The 22535-nt window shown below is 42.5% G+C and overlaps 1 protein-coding gene across 1 annotated transcript in view; it reads right to left on the reverse strand.

Moving 5' to 3' along the window:
* Positions 1-2848: 2848 nt before the first annotated feature.
* LOC106885179 (chromosome unknown open reading frame, human C11orf74) overlaps positions 2849-22535 on the reverse strand; it is a 48706-nt gene continuing 29019 nt past the window's right edge. Inside the window, exons 4-7 of the mRNA XM_014937149.1 lie at positions 21709-21780; positions 20705-20762; positions 12579-12706; positions 2849-3867 (exon numbers count right to left, since the gene is read on the reverse strand). Of these exons, the coding sequence (XP_014792635.1) occupies positions 3703-3867; positions 12579-12706; positions 20705-20762; positions 21709-21780 (423 nt within the window). The 3' untranslated portion in view covers positions 2849-3702. The remainder of the gene's footprint in view (positions 3868-12578; positions 12707-20704; positions 20763-21708; positions 21781-22535) is intronic.

The following is a 22535-nucleotide window of genomic DNA, read 5'->3' on the forward strand; positions in this document are numbered from 1 at the left end:
TTCCAATGGGTTCACACCATATCAGGTATTTTGCAGTCAAAATCCTCATCAGTGTGGAAGGGAGACAATCCCATTCCCTACTGCAAGAGCCCCCCGTTGATTCCAAGCAGCATTCAAAGTTTCTTGTTCCATGGGTGAGTTTTGCCTTTAATTCTTTTGGAAAACAAAAGAAGTGTTTAGAAAAGACCATAGATAGAAAAGGATCATGTCCCTCACCAACCCCTGCTGAAAATATTAAAGAGAATACAAGCTACAAGAGGAAAAGATATATATTATTCAGACTCTAAACTACCTCACAAACACTGACACAATTCCAGGTAACTAACTCCAGGTACCTGTATAAAATTTAACATGCACAGAAAGTATGTTCTTAAAAATGACAGCCTGGTACCAGAGAAGATAAAAATATGCCTCCTCTTTGAAGAATAATCAAATGAAAGCTACAAGCCAGAAACAACCACAGGGGCAGGCCAATAAAGTGTCATGTTCAGGACATGTAGCCTCCATTGCCTAATCTTCACTGCAAGATCCATCTCTGTTAACAAAGAGCAAAAATCTAACTGATGAGTGGTGTAAATGTAAGTGAATTATCCCCATTTCTCCGTGTAGGATGGATGGCACTAAAGAGTTCCAATTGTGTTGGGTATTCTGCAGCAAAGTGTTTCTTCCCATCAAAGGGAACGATATAATGGCTATGCTGAATGACACTTATGGAGCAAAATAGGAACTCTGAACATTTGCTAAGAGAATCATCTGCCTGGGAGAGAAGACACTGAATGGTTGGATGTAGCCCTAATGTACAGGGAAAAATTGATAATGAAATGAATAGAAAATGCACTTAGAGATTCCAGAGCTGATTTGGCCTGAAGATCATTATGAACCCCTGGACCATCCTTCTCATTGACTCCGCCAGCAACAGGATTCCAACAGGACGGATCTATAGCTTGTGTGTCTCATATCCTTCTTAAAAAAACCACACCAAAAAGTGTTGAATTCATCATCTCACAAACCCAGTAAAGTCCACCTTTATTGACATTTGATTCTTTGTCTGCAGGTTAGCAAGCTCCCTACACAGAGGTCTCTTAGACTAAAGGTTCCTTGCTTTATCTTTGCTATACACACATATATTCATGAGGTTGTCTCCCTCATTTTCCTGTTGAAGCTTTTAAAGGCTGACCTTGCTATCTTTGTACAGCAATTCTCAATTTCTTCCTCCCAGATTCGCTGGTGGAGCTCTTCCAGAACTTACTTTTTATCCCTCACATTTATACACATTATCTGTGTCCTCCAGTCCTCCAGAAGAAGATGAATTAATAAAGAGATCTGCTCAGGCCAACTCAGGCATCCTTTTGATGTAGACATTAATAATAAATTTCTCATTATCTTCTACCAGCAAGGTCCTATACAGACCAGTTTTGCTATACAATATACTTGTAGTTTTATATCGCTCTCCTTAAACATCTTGCCTGAGACCACTTGCTTTTCTGTTTTTCGTTAATTCCACTCTTAAATTATATCCCCCCAGTTGAGGTAAATACCATTCCTCAAAACAAATGCTGTTAGATTTCAGTGGTGTGTGATTATGGTCTACAAAATTACTGATCCAGAAAATTTCCTTTGGAGCATCAAAGCACTTTTCTTTGCTTTTATAAATTGCTGACAATGGAGCTGCCAACCAGCCACAGGGATTTCATCCAGAGCCTTTAAACAACCTGTAGTTCCATCCCAGGCACCTTTCCCACATTCATTATGTTAATCACACACCTCAAATAACGGACACAGGCCAAGGGCAAAATGTTGGTCAATAAACTTTAGCTAATGCAGTTATACCAGAAAAAGTGAAGTTTGAAGTGAAACAGAATCAACTTTCTGCTCAGTAATTTTATATCTTGGCTAGGTCTCTTCTAATTCTCTGAAATTAACAGCATGTTGTGGAGAAAACTGCTCGTTCTCAGAGTGATCAGACCAACGTTTGTGCTCCATGCCAAGGAAGGGTGAGCAGAGAGGCTCCTGTTATTGCTCTGACAGCCAAGGTCAGCTCATCCCCTTGTTTGCCCCATTGCAGGGTGGGAAGCGGAGAAGCGCAGAGGGGTCCCAGCTGTGGGGAGGAGGGGACAGGAGAGGTGACCCCAAACTGACCAACAGGGTGTTCCATCCCATCTGCCCCACGCTCAGTAGAAAAGCTGAGGGATCAAAGGGTCAGCTCTTCCTTCAATGGCCGATGTCCAAGGAGGATCCTGTCTGTTCATCTGCCTTTGATCCCCATCCGTGTGTTCCTGACTCCAGAGCTGGAACCCAGTTCCCACCCATCCATGAGTCCAGTCTGGGACGTCCCCACTGCCTGCTGGTGACGTGACTGTCATCCTGGGATGATATGGTTTTGTATACACTGTATCTATTTCATTATTTTCTTCTTTTTGATTTTAATATTAAATTTCTTCATTAAAGTAGTTTAGTTCATTCGAAACTTCTGAATCTCCTTCTCTCTTCTTCTCCTCTCTTTTAGGTGGGAGGGGGGGAAGGGCCATCGGTCAGTCTGGTTTTGGTCAATTTGGCCGAAACCATGACATAAACCAAGCCTCAACAGCAAAGCTTCTGCAGTAAGCTGAAAAAATATGAATTCTAATCACCTCTCAGCAACAGTACATCCTACCTGGTGTCGGGGATGCACACTCCTCTCCCACCCGTGTACCTTTGCATTTGGAAACACCTCCTGTAAAAAATGTCAAATCTGACAGCCCTTTAATGCCCGTCCCTTTAGTGGGTGAGATCACTTTTTTTTTTCCTCTGTGTGGAAGGCTTTTTGTAGCAGTTCATGTTTTAATTGCTAGGAATTGCATCACATCAATTTTGATCAACTCAAAAAGTTTATTGGAAACATAAATATTTATTTCTCTGCAGAACTGAAGTAATCCAAAAAGACAGAGAAAATAACCCAACATTCCCAGATTTATTCACTCGCGTAACTCTGTATATTTAACTCTTATAATGATAGGGAAAGGGTTTGTAGACTGATTTGTCAGCTGCAAAATGCACTTATTTGCACTACTGAAAGAACGAGGTAAAAACCAGCTTTAGGTCTGGTTTTGTGCTAGTCAGGAACTGAGTCGGTTCCAAATCTAAGCCAGAGTAGCCACAGTGCTATCCCGAATTCCACCAGCTTGTGTTGGTCCTGTGGAGTGCTTACTCCAGCATATCCAACCCGAGCCAACACAGGATTCACCCTGCCCAAGGGTTTTCCTACAGAAGGGAATTTATGGCTGTCATTTGAGACATCCTTCCAACTGCTTCGCACCACCTGGAAAACAACAAAGTACTGAATACTGGGGCCTAAAAATATTAAAGGTCACTGATCTGCACTAAAAATCCCACTGGGTTTAGGGACAAATACAGACATCGTTAGCCAACCTTAACGCCTATGCAAATCATATGTACAGACATATAAAGAGGGTGGAAATACCTCCTCTCTGGCTGAAGGGCTACTATACAAGCAACTCCGGGCAAAACCATCTTCCTATTCCGTGTTTTCCTTAGGATGAGGAGGAGGTTTGGGGAAAGGCACCTTGGTAGAAGAAGCACCCAAATCTCCAGCATGTCATTTACTGGCCACAGAGATAAGGACACTAAATACGGGTACAATGTAGAGCCAGATTTCCCCAATAAAAATGTTATTTCAACAGCACCGCACGGAATGCCTGTGACTCAGTCCTCAGCTCCTGCTGACGTGACATCTGTCCCCATTTTCCTCTCTTCAGACAGCCCCATCACGGCCTTCAGCTCAGCTTCAGAGAACTTAGGGGTCAGTGCCACGTTGTCATAATCAAATTCTTCATCGAGTGAGAATGGTTGAACATCATCCCCTAGTAGCTGCAATGAGGAAAAGAGAGACACATGTATAATATTGCTGCAAGTGATGATAAGGAAGCTCAAAATATAAACTTCTAATTAATATTTAATTAAACTATTTTTTTCTGACTCCAGCGCTCTCAGCTGATTAAGCTCTTTTTAAGTAAAAGAATAAATTCAATTATTCAATTTGACCTAATTTAAGCCATTTAATGCGCCCCATTTGTACCGTATCTGAATTAGTATCATTAGCTAATTTTGCTCAAGGCAAGGAATCTAAAAACCTCCCTTGCATACATCTATTGCATTCCTGCCACTTGCAGCAGCGGGGCTGTGGGGATAGGGACAAGTTACGTACAGCTGTGTTAAATTTCAAAGACAGGTTCCACATCCTTAAAATTTGGGCTAGTATCACATACAGCTTCATTGCACATGCTGATCTGATACTAATGCCACATGCTTCCCAGAGCAGTTTCAGCATAGGAGATGCCTGGAATGAGCAAAATGACACATCACCAATTTTCAGACTCTACCGATTTCTTTTCATCATCTCAGAGGTATGCAGTTGGCTGGTTTGGATTTCTTGCATGATGACTCTTACTGGATTTGACCGTATTTCTTTTGTTGACATAGTGTATAGCATTTCTGTATTGCTTTCGTTGCAATATCTTAGAATAAATGTTCTGCCTATAAAATAGACTAATGAAAATAAGTAACTATGGTAGGCTGCATGCTGATGGGGAACTGCAGAAGGCTGTGACACAAAAGGTTTATGGTAAGCAGTTCCATGAAAATAATTACAAAGTACACAGAAGACACAACTTCACTGCCCAAACTGTATAGGAATGCTCTCTGTACTTTAGAAATTAATTTAGAAATTTCAATCATCACAAATAGCACAACTCCTCAAGGACCCAGTTTCAAAGATTTAAGTACTTGAGCATCAAATCAGCAAAACCTTTAAATATATGGTTATTTCTTTAAACTTCTGATGAATCCCCAGTGAAGCCAATGACTACTGAGGTATTTGAGGATAAGAATATAGTTATTTGTTTTGCTGAAAGGGAGGAAGAACACAGCACATCATGGTCACTGCTCAGTTTAGAAGGCATAGTACCCCACGTGGTTTCTGGTAACGTGTTGTAAGAAGCTGCACTGACACAGCTCATGCCACCTGACAAGTCAGAGAAGCAAGTTCCTCACAGCAGCAAGTATCATGCAAGTATCTACACCTTCTATTAATAAACTGTAATATTCCCTGATTGATCAGGAAATATTTTTGCTGGTTTTGTATAATTTTATTAATCATCCGTATTGCTTAATGTTCTAGGGCCTGGCTTCAATAGGTGCTGCAGCATATAAATCATCTTAGATGCAGACCTGTAGAGCATGAGCTTTTATAAATGAGAAAAACAAAGTTTGTAGATAGAGCTGGTCTAGAAAATGGTATTCATTCTGCATGCCAAGATTATCTTGCTTATGTCCATAGACCATCCCAGGTAAACCATCATTAACTTTTATAAATAGCCCATTTGAGAAATACATGTACATGAGACTCTTTACCTGAGACAAAGCCTGCCCATAAGCTCTCTTTCCCATTAAGGCTAAGGTCAGCTCCTTGATCTCCTCACCATACTCATGTCCACTTTCATCTTTTCCATAGGCAAAGCCTCCTAAAATTCCATGCCAGTAAGGGTACCAGCAACTGAGGTTCATTATTACCTGTCTCTCCTTTGCAGAAATACAAAGCCCCCCTCTAAAATATGAGGCAAGGTGCAAATATTTGTCATTTAGTTTGGTTGTAACAATATTTGTTACCACATCTACAGGTAACAAAGAGTTTAAATTACAAGGAGCCTTCACTGGGATTCTACTAAAATCTATTCTTCCTCTGCCAACATAGCTGCGGACATCAAACACACACTCACTATGCCCTGCTGTCGACCACATCATTCCAGGAACATTTTAAGCACGTGCAGAGAAAAACTGGGAAAACTTTTGTTTGAAAAACCTGACCCCAAAATGCCAACTGAAATTAGACGCCAAAGTAGGACATACCCAACTTCAGCGTTAAGAATTTTTCTGTTACCCACTCATCGCACATTTGAAAAGTTTATTCACATTGCATATTTATCAGTGTGCTTCAGTTCTCAAAGAAGTACTCAAAGCACTAGAGATTCTTTTTTTGCTTCCTCTCCCAAGAAGCCATTCACTTCATTCCACGCAGACAAGCAATCTAAAAATTTTATACTGCAAACTGCAATTTTGATCTATTTCGAAAGGAAGACATTTTGCAATAGAACACTAACTTCTCTGATCTGATCAAGTTATTATCTTGTTATTTTTGCCTAAGGAGCTGAGAGAAATATGTGAACTTCAGGTGTCTAATTTAACATCTAATTGAAATCTTTTTGAGAGCTCTCTGGGAATAGAATTTTGGTCTATTAGAAAACTGCCAGTTTGCTTAAGAATGCTCCTGTGATTCACTCTCTGAAGAAAAAATCACTTTCATTTACAGTTCCTGCATGTCCAAATTAAAGGGGAAAAGAATGTAATGTTCATATTAATAACTGAAGTATTTTGCTAGAGGCTGTTTTACAAAGTAATGTTGTAAATAAAATACCTCAAAGTTGAGACTTTCAAAATCTATTAATAATTGGCAGCTCGGTTCTTTTTATTAATCTGTATGGAGTTACAGCTGAACAGCTTGTCTCTGATCTTCTAAAACCTTTATTTCTGTGTAATGGCACTCTATGATTCACTTGTTGAAATTATGTAAAGGATGCACATACACTCACCAATGATTTGATTGTATACCCAAGGGAAAACTTACTCATTCAATATCAATAAGTAAAAGGGTGGGGGGGAGAGGCAGGTTTCCTATTATTTCATATAAGCTTAATATATACTGGGATACTTGGGAGAGAAAAAGAAAAGTTTATCTTGAGCTCGGGGCACTGGGTTGGGAGTCAATAAATCTTGACCAGTTTTCCACTTCTGCTTCATCATTCTGGACAAGTCACTCAATCTCTGTGTCTTTACTGGCCTCTGTAACCTTTCCATCTTCTTTCATTTAGTCAATCCTCTCTTTAAGTTCTTCCTGTTTTTTTATGCGTAGCACTTCGCAGAAACAAGCCTCAGTTGACCCCTATTAGTAAAACCTTAAACCAAAGGAACTGAGCAGAAGCTGTATTTTAGGTTACAGATGCTGCCATTCCACAGCTACAGATAAAATGCTGGGCACAGTAAATACTTTTTTGAATGCCCAAACTAAAGGCAAACAATAGAAAAGAGAAGGGTAGAATTCATCTTTCCTAATCCCAGCCATATAAAAATTAAGCTTCTAGATTAAGGTAGGCAATTAGCCAAAAAAGACCAAGGCTGAGAGCCAGCCTGTGGACAGAGAGTATTCGTCTTGGGACACATGTCTACAGCAAGTGGGATGAATTATGTTCTGGAGGTGCTTGTCTCCCCCTCTTGATGACAGAAGGACTAAATTAGACTAAATTTAAAGCTGAAGTTAGATGAGATGAACCCCACTTTGAATGCATGCTTATAGTCAATGAATAGAAAATACGCATTGAAGTGCACACATACGTATGCAGGGGGGGAAATAAGAACACATAAAGACCCTAGGAAGCAGAGATTAGAACATAATGTTAGAAGAAAAAGAAAACCGATGATGTCTTTTATGAAAAAAAAGTATTAAGGAGAAATAAAGAAGAGAATAAGTATCTGGGTAGGGAAGGTAAATGTTTTATAATAATGTACTTCAACCATGGAGTGAATGTTGTTTCAATTTGCAGTGGCCTGTGGGAGGCCATGGATACTGCCCTGTCAACACTGAAATCCAGGAATATAATTATGTCAAAAATCAAGAAGAAAGATGAAGCAACATTGGTAGACAACACAACTAATTTGCTGTGTCATCTGCTAAGTCTCTTCCTAACAGCTTTTGACAAAAAAACATTTTCAGGGAGAAGTTGTCCTCTAACAATTAGCAAGTTATAGGTTGGGTCTTAGCTTCTTTTTCTAAACTTTCCCCAGCAATATGTTCAGAGATATGCACCTTCCCCTAAAGTCCACCACAAATATGTCCATAGTACAGACATTTGACATCATACATTACACTATTTATTTTTCATAGAATCATAGAATGGTTTGAGTTGGAAGGGACCTTAAAGACCATCGAGTTCCACCCCTCTGCCCTGGGCAGGGACACCTCCCACCAGGAGGGAGGCTCAAAGCCCCCTCCAACCTGGCCTTGAACCCCTCCAGGGATGGGGCAGCCACAGCTTCTCTGGGCAACCTGGGCCAGGCTCTCACCAGCCTCAAACCAAAGAAGTTCTTCCCCACATCTCAGCTCAATCTCCCCTCTTTCAGTTTAAAACCATTACCCCTTGTCCTGTGGCTCCCTTCCCTGATCAAGAGTCCCTCCTCATCTCTCCTGTAACCCCCTTTGGGTATTGGAGGGCCGCTATAAGGTCTCCTGGAGCCTTCTCTTCTATTCATAGGGAACTTCTATTCACGGGGAGTAGTTTTCCATTCTCTATGAACACCAACCAGGCAGCCACATTCTGTTGCCCTACCCTAACAGATTTGTTTTGGTGGGTGGAGAACAGTCTCATTTCAAAGCAGGGATGCCTCCAGGAGGGCAGATTTGGCCTGTTCAGAAGCCTGGTTGAGAGTGCCTTGGGAAGCAATCTGAAGGGCAAAGGAGTCCATGAAGGCTGGACATTCTTCAAGGAAGTCTTAAAGGCACAGGAGCAGGCTGTCCCCATTGCTGAAAGATGAGCCGAATGAATGCCACCAGGAGGGCAGATTTGGCCTGTTCAGAAGCTGGTTGAGAATCCCTTGGGAAGCAATCTGAAGGGCAAACGAGTCCATGAAGGCTGGACATTCTTCAAGAAGGAAGTCTCTGGTTGAGAGTGCCTTGGGAAGCAATCTGAAGGGCAAAGGAGTCCATGAAGGCTGGACATTCTTCAAGGAAGTCTTAAAGGCACAGGAGCAGGCTGTCCCCATTGCTGAAGGATGAGCCAATGGGGAAGAAGACCAGCCTGACTCAACAGAGAGCTCTGGCTGGAAATTCATCAGATGAGCCGATGGGGAAGACGACCAGCCTGGCTCAACAGAGAGCTCTGGCTGGAAATTCATCTGGCTACTGCAGTAAAAGACAATAAAAACTGTTTCTATAAATGCATTAATAACAAAAGGCAGACTAAGGAGAATCTCCATCTTTTATAGGATCCTGGGGGGAAATAGTGACAAAGGATGAGGAAAAGGCTGAGGTACTTAATGCCTTCTTTGGCTCAGTCTTGAATAGTAAGATCTGTTGTTCTTGGGGTACCCATCTCTCTTCCGTGAGATGGAAGACAGGGAAGGGGAGCAGGATGAAGCTTTTAATAGCAAGATCTGTTGTTCTTAGGGTACCCAGCACTGTGAGCTGGAAGACAGGGAAGGGGAGCAGGATGAAGCATCCATAATACAAGGGAAAATGGTTAGCTATACCACTTGGACATGGCTAGCTACACCACGTAGACACAAACAAGTCTACGGGGCCAAGGATACCGAGGGAGCTGGCAGAAGTGCTCACCAAGCCCCTTTCCACCATTTACCAGCAGTCCTCACAAAGTAGGGAGGCCCCTGTTGACTGGAGGTTTGCAAATGTGACGCCCATCGACAAGAAGGGTTGGCAGGATGATCTGGGGAACTCCAAGCCTATCGGACTGACCTCAGTGCCATGAAACAGATCCTCCTGAGTGCCATGATGCGGCACATGAATGACACCCAGGTGATCAGGCCCAGTCAGCATCGGTTCATGAAAGGCAGGTCCTGTTTGACAAACCTGATCTCCTTCTATGACAACGTGACCTGAAAAGTGGATGAGGGAAAGGCTGTGGATGTTGTTTACCTGGACTTCAGTAAAGCCTTTATCACTGTTTGCCACAGCATTCTCCTGGAGAAACTGGCTATTCACCACAAGGCCTACTCTTCATTGGGTAAAAAACTGGCTGGAAGCCGGACTCAGAGAGTGGTGGGAAATGGAGTCAAATCCTGTTGGCGGTCAGTCACAAGTGGTGTCCTACAGGGCTCGGTACCGGGGCCAGTCCTTTTTAATATCTTTATCATGTTGACACCACGTTGCAGATGACACCACGTTGGGTGGCAGTGTTGATCTGCTGGAGAGTAGAAAGGCTTTGCAGAGGGATCTGGACAGGTTGGATCGATGGGCCAAGGCCAATGGGATGAGGTTCAACAAGGCCAAGTGCCAGGTCCTGCATTTCAGTCACACCAACCCCCTGCAGCGCTACAGGCTGGGGGCAGAGTGGCTGGAGCTGCCCAGCAGAAAAGGACCTGGGGGTGTTGGTGGACAGCCGGCTGAACAGGAGCCAGCAGTGTGCCCAGGTGGCCAAGAAGGCCACCAGCATCCTGGCCTGTATCAGGACCAGCGTGGCCAGCAGGAGCAGGGCAGTGATGGTGCCTCTGGACTGGGCACTGGTGAGGCCTCACCTCGAGGGCTGTGGTCAGTTCTGGGCCCCTCACTATAAGAAGGACATTGAGGGGCTGGAGCGTGTCCAGAGGAGAGCCACCAAGCTGGGGAGGGGTCTGGAGAACAAGTCATCCGAGGAGAGGCTGAGGGAGCTGGGGGTGTTCAGCCTGGAGGAGGCTGAGGGGAGACCTTCTGGCTCTCTCCAACTCCCTGAAAGGAGGGTGTAGCCAGGGGGGGTCGGTCTCTTCCCCCAGGTCACAGGTGAGAGGACAAGAGGAAACAGCCTCAAGCTGCACCAGGGGAGGTTCAGATTGGATATTAGGAAAAATGTTTCCACCAAAATGGTTATGAAGCCTTGGAATGGGCTGCCCAGGGAAGTGGAGGAGTCACCATTCAAGGAGGTATTTAAAAGATGTGTAGACATAGTGCTGAGGGACATGGTTTAGCCGTGGACTTGGCAGCGTTAGGCTCACAGTTGGACTTCAAGGTCTTTAAGGTCTGTTCCAACCTAAATGATTCTATGATTCTATTCCAGGGAAAATCTTTTTCTCTTTCTAAACAAGTCCTGCCATAAGCAGTGCAAGACTTAATTTTCAAGGTAATGGACGATTTGAAGCACTGAGGGATTCTGAAGTGGGCGTGTTCAGTCTTGACTATTCTAAATATCAGGCCACAGTTATATTATCTAAATGAAGGCACAAATACGTGTATAATTTAGAGGAAAGACTGCCTTCATCTTGAGTAGCCTGGCACCAACCAAACAGTTGTGAAAATCATAAGTCTTTCTTCTTGAAAAATGCAGCAGGAAAAAAAAAACCTTAACCAATATAATAATACTCCGTTTCTCTTTCATAACCCAACTTTTCCTCAAATGTAAATGAATTTTGCATGCAGTGGGATCTTCATCTATTTTTCATGAATCATAGTTTAAAAAGTCATACACAAACACTCCAGGCTGCCTCAACACTCCTTTTCTTTGGTTTTACACAGAAGTTATCAAATGAGAAAACTATAAAGCTTCATTTTAGTTGAGGGGGTTGTTTTTGTACCAATGGATATTTCTGAAGGCAAAACCCTGGTATTATGTCAATCCTTAGGGAAAAGAGTGAGTATTTTATTCACAGAATGGTAGGTATTAAAGCTTGAAAGGTCATTTTAGAACATTTACTTTTTCCCAAAGCAGACCTGTTCCTCACAGTAAAGAGTTTACTGCAGAGAGCTAAACACAGTTGAGCTCAGGAAAGGAGGCACCATATGCACTGCTACAACATCAATCCTTCGCTGGTCATGCGTCATTTATAAACTTGACTTAAGCCTCACGGGACATCAATAAGCTTATGAAACAATCAAAACTGGCCCATTCTAGCCAGAAGCTAAGTTCAGCTTCTGTTACAGTCATCAGGCAGGGGAAAAGAGTGGTGAAGAATTCTCTGCAATAGAAACATTCCCAAAAGTTATTGCTCACACTGACTATTTGGATAGGAAGCTTAATGGCTTAAAATAAGCCTGTGAGCAATCCACACCTTCTGTTCCAGTTTGAAAAGAACTGAAAATCTGAGGGAAAATGACAATTCTAAATTAAAGCTCATATTGATTCTGTCTGATGAGAAGACTCAGACTCCATAATGCAAACCTCTCCACACCAGACCTAGATAATGCAGATCCTGAGCAGCATCTTGCTACTACTCACTTCCAAGAGGACAAATGCTGATTCTGATCACAATATATTGTAAAACCTTTTTTAATTTTAAATGTCACATTAAAGGGATCATTCACTGCCTCCTTGTTGCAGATGATTCTTAAATTCAGCCCAATGAGAACTGCAGGACGTTGTAAGCTCATGAAATCACTGGAAAATTAAATTGCCCGTCATTCTACGTAAGTAATGATTTGTTAAAAGGCCAGGAAGTGCAAGAGCTCACTCGAATATTCTGTGAATTACACCAATTAAATATTAAAAAGTCCACATACAGTTTGAAGTACTGAAGTACACATTTTGAAAATACAGGATTATATAGTAGCAGTGTGCAAGACAAAATAGTACCTTTCTATTGGAGTGTTTATCTCAATTCTTAATGTATTTAAGAATTCACTAATAATTTAAAAATTAATAATGTAATGTTAACTCACAGCAGTTTCACACTATATCCCTCTGTTCTTGTGGAAATAACGTTAGAAGCCAATAGGTAAAAAAAACCACCCCAAGTCCCCAGTGTTGAAATAAATTTATCTGACCCCATACCTCCTGGGCTTTGTTGTCTGATGGCTGTGGAACTGACAAAGTTTTGATCTTCAGCTGAATAGGCTTATCTGAAAAGGGTGTACAGTGAGTCACAGGCTGTCCCACCTCTCCTGGAAGAATGAATGACCCTGACGAATAAAAAATAATCAACTTTACCCTTCCAATCAATGTATAAATTAGCAAAATCCTGTGTAAAATCCTGTAGAGCTCAGACACAGGCAGAATCCTGTTAGTCAAAGTGTGCCGTACTTATTGTTGCATAATATAGAATATAGGCAGCTATCTTTAAAACAGATCCATGCAGTCCTGAGCTAAAATCTAGATATAAAATATAGTAAACTAAGGAAACATCAAACCTGGTTTAAAACAGACAGGCAGATCTTCTTTCTTGAGGACACTGAATTAAAAATCTAGATGTAGACACTTCTGACCTCAGAGAACACCTGGAATTAGATCCGTCTCTTTCATTAAAGAGGTGGGAAGTCCTGAGCAGAGATGTCTGCAGTAGGAGTTACATAAAACCAGACTGAATCCTGGTCTTGTCATTGATTAGTTGGGCAGTGCCATTCAATTACCTTTTGCTAGAGTTTCACCACCCACACACACTGGGCATAAAGAATCCCTGCAAAGCATCTCAACGTGACTCTTCCAAAGCATTAAGTAGAAATACCTGGTAGAAGAACTACTGTTCCCCAGTACGGTGCTAGATGACTGTCTTGACTAAGGATATTTCATGGATGTTTGTTCCTGCCTGACCTTTCCACAAAGAGGTACCTGAAAGGACTTCCCTACACCTGGGGCACAGGAACACATAACCTTTCCACACGGGCAGGATTTGGTCCACAGTTCACAAACGCACAGACTCTCTCAATCGCTTTCCCTTTACATACTTGAGCAAAAAGTTCATACTGGGAACAGTGGGTTTGCTTTCTGTGACAGCTCAGAAGGATACGCTTTAGGTTTAGAAATATCTTTTAACATGAATCAATCTCAGCTCTGCTACAGCACAGATGTGTCCATCTTGTCTCAGAAGTGTTTTTATGAAAGAACTTAAGGGGACCATATGTCTTGCAATTTAGTCAAAGGATTATGTAAATCTACCTACTATTTTTTTCTGGCTGATACACAAGGTTCTTTACAGCTTTATATGACATTTTCGTAGCTTGATTTCCTCTTGAAAGCTCAGAATAAATTTTCAAAGCATTGCTTAAATTTTAGTCAATGGAACCAACAAGAGGGTACATAGATCCAGGGTGAAAAGGAAGAAGTGGTGATTTATCTCCACCTGCACACTTTTACCACAGTGGTGGAGTTACAGACCTCTCTTTCTCCTGCAAATCAGCGTTTGAAGCTAATGCCTTCCTAGCTAAGCCCTCGTAAAAAATCCATGATCTAATTCTTCACTTAGTTTTCTTCTGGGAATTGCGTACTATTTCAAAGCAAGCAGGGCTTGGGACTTGTAAAGTAGAATGTTCTTTAAAAAAGAGCTGAATTCGTTCCCTCGGGTACCTCCTTCCTGGTTTTTTTAGTCTTTTGGTTCATGACTCACATATAAGTGTTTTCCAGTTTTCATTCCTGTTCTTATATCTGTCTCTATGTGTTCTCAGTACCTGTTCTCAGCACAGCATCTGATCTTGCTCTGCATCAGTTACATGAGAAAGCTTTCTGAAAAGAACAGTGCAGTCCACAGATGCATATACTATGTCTTCACATGCTCTGCAACTGCTTTTTTCCATCTTTCATAACCTGGGTCAAGACTATCTGCAGGACGGAAGGAAGACCTGCACGCTCATTTAAAGGCAATGGCATCTTCCGCTGACATTTCAAACTTGCATCCTATATATACACCCTCACTGGAGGGAGGAATACCTGGACATCAGGGGGTTTCCATCCCCTCCTGACGTAAAGACTGATTATTTCTGTCCTAAGAACTCTGCCCCAACAGACCAACCTGTGGAGAGAAGATGAGGAGGAAGCACTGTTATGCAAGAGTCTGGCGATGGCTCAGAAAGACAACTCTTAAAAATTAGGACAACAGAAGAAAATTTATTTTTGCTTTTAGCAAGAAGTGCTTGTCATACTCAGAATGTCAATTCCACTCCTTTAGGGATCGTTAGTAATGCAAACAATGTTTCAAATTCCTTTCAATCACCCCATAAGAATGTGGTAATCAACCTTTGTTTGCCAGCAGACATGCCAGAAATGAGCTTTGTCTCTCTATCCTGGCTGCATGACAGCATATGAAAGTCTAATCGGTAAATGCTGCTTTCCCTGATAATGTTTAATCAAGAAACTCCTTCAGAGAGAAAAATTAGGGAGTTTTGACAGTCCTCCTTCTCAGTGGGAGCTCCCAAAGGAACTGTAGGCTATTGTAAGTTCTAGCCAGTACCTCACAGCTGGTTTAGGCTGATGCTACAGCACTAGTGGATGATGATCCTAATTAAGCTGCTAATTATGTTCTCTGTGGAGGTGATTAATTAGCAACAGGAAAGCCTTGGATACTGCCAACAGCATCACTTGTAGAGATAACCGAGCAGGCAGTGATAACAAAAATCTGAGAAGAGATTTTGCAATGCACCTCTGCCTGTAGCACGGAGGATCGGCTGCCTGGCCATCAGCAGTGAATGCCAGTGGTTTTACTCAAGCCCAGCACACTTTAATGAGGGCATATTTGGAAACCCATTTGCTGTCTTCTCTTTAGTACCTTATCCCCACACACACACACACACCAGACCCACAGGAAGCGATTCCTACAGCTTTGAACACCGCTGAGTTGGGGTGCTTTGCTCACCGTGCACCGTTGACATGAATTATAAGTACAGAAAGAATCTATTGGCACAAACCTGATTTGAACTTCCAAGAGTGAAGAAGTTCAAAGTCTTGTCTAAATCTTCAGCTTTACTGTAGCCAAATGATGCCCGGCTATAGATGCACTGACACAGGTTTTACCACTTTCAGACACAAAAAGTGCTGTTGATGGGGAGCTGAGGATGGAGGTAGTGATAATGAAAAATCTTAAAAGCTAATTTTTGCTGTCTCCCCTGGCTCTCAGGCTTCGGGCTGTTAGCCATGAAGAGACAACTAGTGTAAAATCATCTCGAGGCAGTTGTTAAATGGATTGCAGAGACCGGAGCAGAAAAAAAGGAAAGAGATTAATCTCCTGGGGGGAGCCCCATACTTGAAAAAATCCACCTAAATTAACTCAATTTGATTTTTCTGGATGTAAATACGGGCTCAAAATATAAGTGGAAAGGCACATACTATGGAAAATAACAGAAACAGATATAATTTGCCTAAATAATTATTTAAATAATCAAATAGTTATGTTTGGCCTCAGCTTCAAAGTAACTGAGTCACTGGGATTCTCCTCAACCTCTGGGGGGTTACAGAGAACCAGGACTTTGAAAAGCAAAGTTTATGGTACCTCAGGGCTCCAAGCCGGGTTAGAATGAGACTCTGATATCACTGTCCCTCACCCAGACATTTAATTAGTCCTATTTTAATTTTCTCTTGCATTTAAAAAATAGCACACTCATGGTCTCTAGATGCCCTTTTTACGTATTTTGTACTTTATACAAATACCACCTCTTATTACCTAACTATCCTTTGAGCCCTGCAGCAAGTCATTTGTCACCAGTCCTGGAAAGTCATGCTGTCACCAAAACCCAGGTACCAGGCATTTTCCATCCATCCCTGGAGAAAGCCTGACCATCTCTATTGTTGCCTTAAGCTACTTACAGATTAAATTCAGTGAGAAAGAGCCATTAAACAGCCCACCACATGCATGCTGTCTCTACAGGATGCACTAAAGCTATGGTTTAGGTTATGGTTTATGGTTTAGGGCAGCAATTTTCCTTTGCCAGTCACGGTTTGCTGTGCCAATGCAAAGCTCTGCCCTGGTTTCTGGCTCTCAGCCCAGTGCCGTCTCATGAAAACAGCCACAAGGCATTTGTACGTTGGCCAAATCTATGGGCTGCTTTGATTTTTGTAAGAAGCAGCTGTATTCATTCACACCTTAAAAGACATTAGACTTGTGCTCAGTGCTCGTGAGGCCTCACCTCGAGGGCTGTGGTCAGTTCTGGGCCCCTCACTACAGGAAGGACATTGAGGGGCTGGAGCGTGTCCAGAGCAGAGCCACCAAGCTGGGGCCCCGTCTGGAGAACAAGTCCTATGAGGAGAAGCTGAGGGAACTGGGCATGTTGAGTTTGGAGAAGAGGAGGCTGAGGGGAGACCTCCTTGCCCTCTACAGCTCCCTGAAAGGAGGGTGTAGAGAGGTGGGGGTTGGCCTCTTCTCCCAGGGGAACAATGCCAGGAGCAGAGGAAATGGTCTGAAGTTGGGGCAGGGGAGGTTTAGATGAGATCTGAGGAAGAATGACTTTGCTGAGAGGGTGGTCAGGCACTGGAACGGCCTGTCCAGGGAGGTGGTGGAGTCACCATCCCTGGGGGGATTTAAGAAACGTGTAGAGGTGGCTCTTCAGGGCATGCTCTAGTGCCTGAGATTGTGGGGGTCTTTTGTGTGTGTGTGTGTGTATGGTTGGACTTGGTGATCTCAGAGGTCCTTCCAACCATGAAGATGCTGTGATTCTGTGACTTTGGAAAATGATTTGAAAACAAAAAACAGAGAAAAAAACCCACTAGAATGATTCTTATGGGACACGTCCCAAAAAGCATTGGTTTAGATATGATGTTTTAACCCCTACTTTCTACTCGGCTTTTCACACTATCAGCTTTGAGCCACTTCCCCTTACGGGTGAATATTTACTGTATTAATGTACAGTTCCTAACTCAGTTGATGTGCCCCTTGAAGCTGAATGAAGTAGGGAGATACTGAACTGTTGCCAATAAAAAGTAGAGAGAAAAGCTTGTTGTAACCATACCAGCAAGGTATGACGCTTTTCACCGGGTGCCCTGCCTTGTTCTGCCAATACAAAGTCTTAAATCTATCATTTGTTCTGATATACAGGTGGCAGCATTTAAAAAGGTCAGCAACAGAACATCTTTCAGATTTGTGTCACATTTTGCCTCACTTATAAACTAACTGGAATTCTTCAGAATTCTTCAGAATTAGTTCTTTATTGGTGTTCAACAGGGATATTATTTTATATTACTTTATTATTGCAAACAATAGAAGTGACACCATTTTATATTTCAATTTGCATTTTGTTGCTATGGTTTCTATAGGAGCAAGATTATACCTCTCTTATCATGAAGCCTATCAAGTGCATTTTGACATGCAAGACAACTATTAAACTTTAAGTACTATTTTCTGCACTTAGGAGCCAAGTGGAAATTTTTCATCTTGACTCAACAGCTATCTCCACTGAAGAAGCCCTGGGCAAGACCTACGCTGTGGGTTTCCCAGGAATAAATTTGGATTCTGTTGACTTTCCCTACACAGATTAGCAGGAATAATCAGCTCCTGGCTATGCAGTGTTTTGATGCCATAAAACACAATCTAAATGCTTCCCGTTGCCAGTGAGTGTGGGTGATGGCTTAGGAGCTGATGGGACTCCTCTCCGCGCTGAGGCAGGGTGTGCAGGGAATGCTGCCCATGGGATGAGCTCAGGAGGGCAGAGACCAAAACCCAAACCAAATGCCACGGAAAAAGCAGGTAGTAAAGCCCACTGACCATTTACAGTAGTGGCGGTATCATGTTATGTTTATTGTTTTTATAATCGCCAATAAAACACTAACTGAAAGGTTTTGCCAAGGTGGCTTGCGTAAAGTGCTATCCAGACAGTACAAGCAGGTGATCATTTCTGTAATTTTACTAGGGGTTTCCAAATGAATGTGATTAACATTTACTCTTGCATACAAATACACAGAGAAGCCTGGAGAGAGGCAAGGGCTGGCACGGTGCAGACAGTGGTGAGCTATCCCCAAGCTCTGTAGAGTTCCTGCTTCCTCACTGCCCTGCTTGGTATTTTAGTGTTGGGCTTATTTCTCATAATCCGGGTTTGAACTAGAGATATCTAACAATACTTCCATCAACCAGATACAGACCATTCTCATTTCATTATGACACAAGTGAAATATGGGTTTAAGCTTCTGCCAGTGAGCCCCACGTTTTTTAATAGATATTACCAGAATTTAAGACATAAACACAGAACCATGTCCCACCAAGGGAAAAATGGGCACCAATGAACACTGCACTTGGAAGAAATCTTTGATGTCTGTACCTGGTACAGGACTGTCCTCTTATTCCCCCTTCCTGAAATGCTCAGGACGGAGAAAAAATATTTGCTGTAAACCTGGCTTATGTTGGTTTATTATTTCTTGTGAGTTACAGCCAAGCTCCAAATAGCCATCAACTGGAAGTCTCTAAGCCCTCTGACTTGATAGGAGTTCTGCATGTACAGAAAAGACTAATCAAATCTTTAATGGATTAGACAGTCTAAACAAATGGCACTACTCAAGGAACTGAGAACCAAAGTCCTGCTCTTCCAGTGACCTCAGGAAAATCCCATAATTTGTGTGGCTTGGTTGTTCCTTTGTGCAGGCACAGGTGTAGATGAGGAAAACACATTTAATCCCTAAATGTCATCAATTCTGTTGGTAATAAAGACCACACAAGCACCTATGACAGACAAATAACTACAGACCCCAGGTTTCTATTTACTTTTTAGAGGTGACAAATAACTACGGACCCCAGGTTTCTATTTACTTTTTAGAGGTGGGAGAGTTAAAATTATTATAGATGGGTGAAACAGTTCAACACAACTCAAAATGCTCATAATTGGAATTCTTAAAGTTCACTGTGAATTAAAAATTAGTCTCATCAATTTTAAACCCAGGATGAAATCATTTTAATAGGTAGGGACAACATTTTGATTAAATATTTCCACGTTATAGCACCCACGTTACTTTGTGGAGAAACTTCTGTAATTAAGTCAATTTCAGTACAAATTAGAAGTGCAGAAAAATGTAGAAATGTTGCTAACAAGAAGTGTTCTGTAATTCTGAAAAATCTTGAAAAAAAAACCTGCTCACCAGGACACAGTATAATAAATATTCTTTATAACTTATTATCTCATTATCTCTTAGAGTGAGGAAATAGGAACTTTAATTTGAGTAATCTGGGCAATTTGGGGAACTTTCTAGTAATAGAAGAACTGAGGAAGATCATTTTTTTTTAGAGAAGAATCATTGCTTTACAGAGTCACGGAATGCTATGGGGTTGGAAGGGACCTCTGGAGATCATCTAGTCCAACCCCCTGCCAGAGCAGGTCCACCCAGAGCAGGTCCCACAGGAACGTGTCCAGGTGGGGTTTGAATGTCTCCAGAGAAGGAGACTCCACCACCTCCCTGGGCAGCCTCTGCCAGGGCTCTGCCACCCTCCTCATGTTTAGATGGAACTTGTTATGTTCAAGTTTGTGCCCATTTCCTCTTGTCCTGTCCCTGGGCACCACTGAAAAAAAGACCGGCCCCATCCTCCTGACACCCTCCCTTGAAGTATTTATAGGTGTTGATCAGATCCCCCCTCAGTCTTCTCTTCACCAGACTAAAAAGACCCAAGTCCCTCAGCCTCTCCTCATAAGGGAGATGCTCCAGGCCCCTCATCATCTTTGTAGCCCTCTGCTGTCCCCTCTCCAGCAGTTCCCTGTCCTTCTGGAACTGGGGAGCCCAGAACTGGTCCCAGTGCTCCAGATGGGGCCTCCCCAGGGCAGAGCAGAGGGGCAGGATGACCTCCCTCCACCTGTTGGCCACACTCTTCCTGATGCCCCCCAGGATGCCATTGGCCTTCTTGGCCACAAGGGCCCATTGCTGGCTCATGGTCATCCTGTTGTCCACCAGGACTCCCAGGTCTTTCTCCTCAGAGCTGCTCTCCAGCAGGTCACCCCCAACCTGTCCTGGTGCAGGGGGTTATTCCTCCCCAGGTGCAGCACCCTACACTTGCCCTTGTTGAATTTCATCAGGTTCCTCTCTGCCCAGCTGTCCAGCCTGTCCAGGTCTTGCTGGATGGTGGCACAGCCTTCTGGTGCATCAGACACCCCTCCCAGATTCGTGTCATCAGCAAACCTGCTGAAGGTACATTCTATCCCTTCATCCGTTGCTTTAAACAGTGTCCACACACTTGCATCCGAAGGCAGACAACGACAGTGAATATGAACAAGGGGGAAACCTACCATTGCACATCTCTTCATCTGTGTCTACGTCTTCCAAATCTAAGTACTTGTCCACCTGCTGTAAAAACCCCAAATTGGAAAATTATTAAAACGTATTAAATCCATTTCTTATACTACATTCTAGAGCAATGCAAAAAAAGCATTACTTTGTCTCCTTCACCTTCTCCATTCTCCCCTGCATTTTTCCAAGAAAGCAGATGAGTTTTCTTTGAAATGCGTAACCCAAAGGAAATACTTTCAAGTAAGGGCAAAAAATTGCTGCCAAAATTGCTGCATATAAGCTACAGTGCTGGGAAAGAAGCTCAAGCTGTACAGCAACTTTTTCAGGAACTTAGTGGGAAGATGGAGAAGTAAAATATGTTCACAGGACAAAGATACACGATAAGCTACTCTGCAGTTTTGCAAGATGACTGCATACGGCACAGGGACAGTACACGCTGCAGGCAAAGTAGAGCTTCATCCCTCTTTTTCTTTACTAATGGGGAACTGAATGGCAAATAAAAAAGCGAAGAATTATTCCATTTGTTGTATTTCATCTGGGACATTGCACTACTGTTGTTTCAGGCTGACGTCCCTTCAAAATGGTCTAAGCTGTCTAAAACATGCCACAGGAAAAGACATTTCTTATTTCAGGCAGCACTCTGAACAGAGTTACAGGGTGAGAGTGAAAGGCCCATGTGCAAATAGTGTTACCATGGAGGATCTACTCTACACACTGGGTAGTCTTCTGTGTTTCATGCACTAATTAGAGATGATTTTAGCTAATTTTTCCAACCTGATTTGGCACCATTCTCATCAACACTTACATAACCTTTACACTTTAAAAGTACACACTCATTAACACTTGAAAACAAATGTTGGATGGTGATGGTCTCATCCTTCTTTCCCACAGATGGGAAAGAAATACATCAACAAATCTTAAGTACTTAGTAAAGAAATAAAGCAAAATTCAATCATGATCTACCTGTAATCCCCACTTAGAAGAGAATGAAAGTAGACCTCACCTTCACTGTTTCAGAGAGACTGAGATGATTTCCACCAGAGACACCAGCTCTCCTTCTCTCATTCGTCACTGTCTGTCAATAGATGGCCAGAAATACTTATATGTGTGAAACAGAACCAAAATCCCAGTCAAAGCTCCTCCTGATTTACACGTACAGATCCTTCATGGTCTATTTAAAAGTTTTTTAAAATTGAATGCAATGCTCCTGAAATCGGATCGTAATCCTCTGAAAACCTACATAGGACCAGACTGAATCAACTGGAACCACAGTGCAGGTAATGACAACACGCCTGAAAAGCAGCATTTAGAACAGCAGCATTGCTTTCAATAGCAGTTTTTCCCTCTTTCCTTGCTTCAGGGCAGGCTTAAAAGTTACAGCGTCCAACTTGCTGCATCTCCGCCTCCTCCCGCTACCACGCTAGCAATTTTTCTGATGCATTCCACTATTGCTGTGCTTGTTTCTTAAACTGCTGACAGGACAAAAATGTGCAGCCATAACTGAAACACTTTTTTCCTGTAGCAACAAAACCAAGTGTTAAGACATCCCATTAAATAAAGGATAATGGAAGTCGCACATGGCTTTATGGGACAGAAAGCCAAGCCCAAGTGGCTGCAGTGAGGCACCCAAAAGCGGACTATCCCAATGAGGCAACCATATTCTTCATGGGGAAAATGGCAAAAAGATTCTTGTCATTATTATTGCACAATCAACGGACAGAATGTGATTGCTTTAAAAGCCTTGCTTGACTCTCCATCCAAAGCATGTGCTAATAGGGAGGAAAATGACAGCTTGTGCTCTCTGACTGAGGCCTGGCAGGCCCATCATTT

Source organism: Calidris pugnax, unplaced genomic scaffold (genome assembly GCF_001431845.1).
Source record: "Calidris pugnax isolate Ruff unplaced genomic scaffold, ASM143184v1 scaffold3, whole genome shotgun sequence".
Classification (NCBI taxonomy): Eukaryota; Metazoa; Chordata; class Aves; order Charadriiformes; family Scolopacidae; genus Calidris; species Calidris pugnax.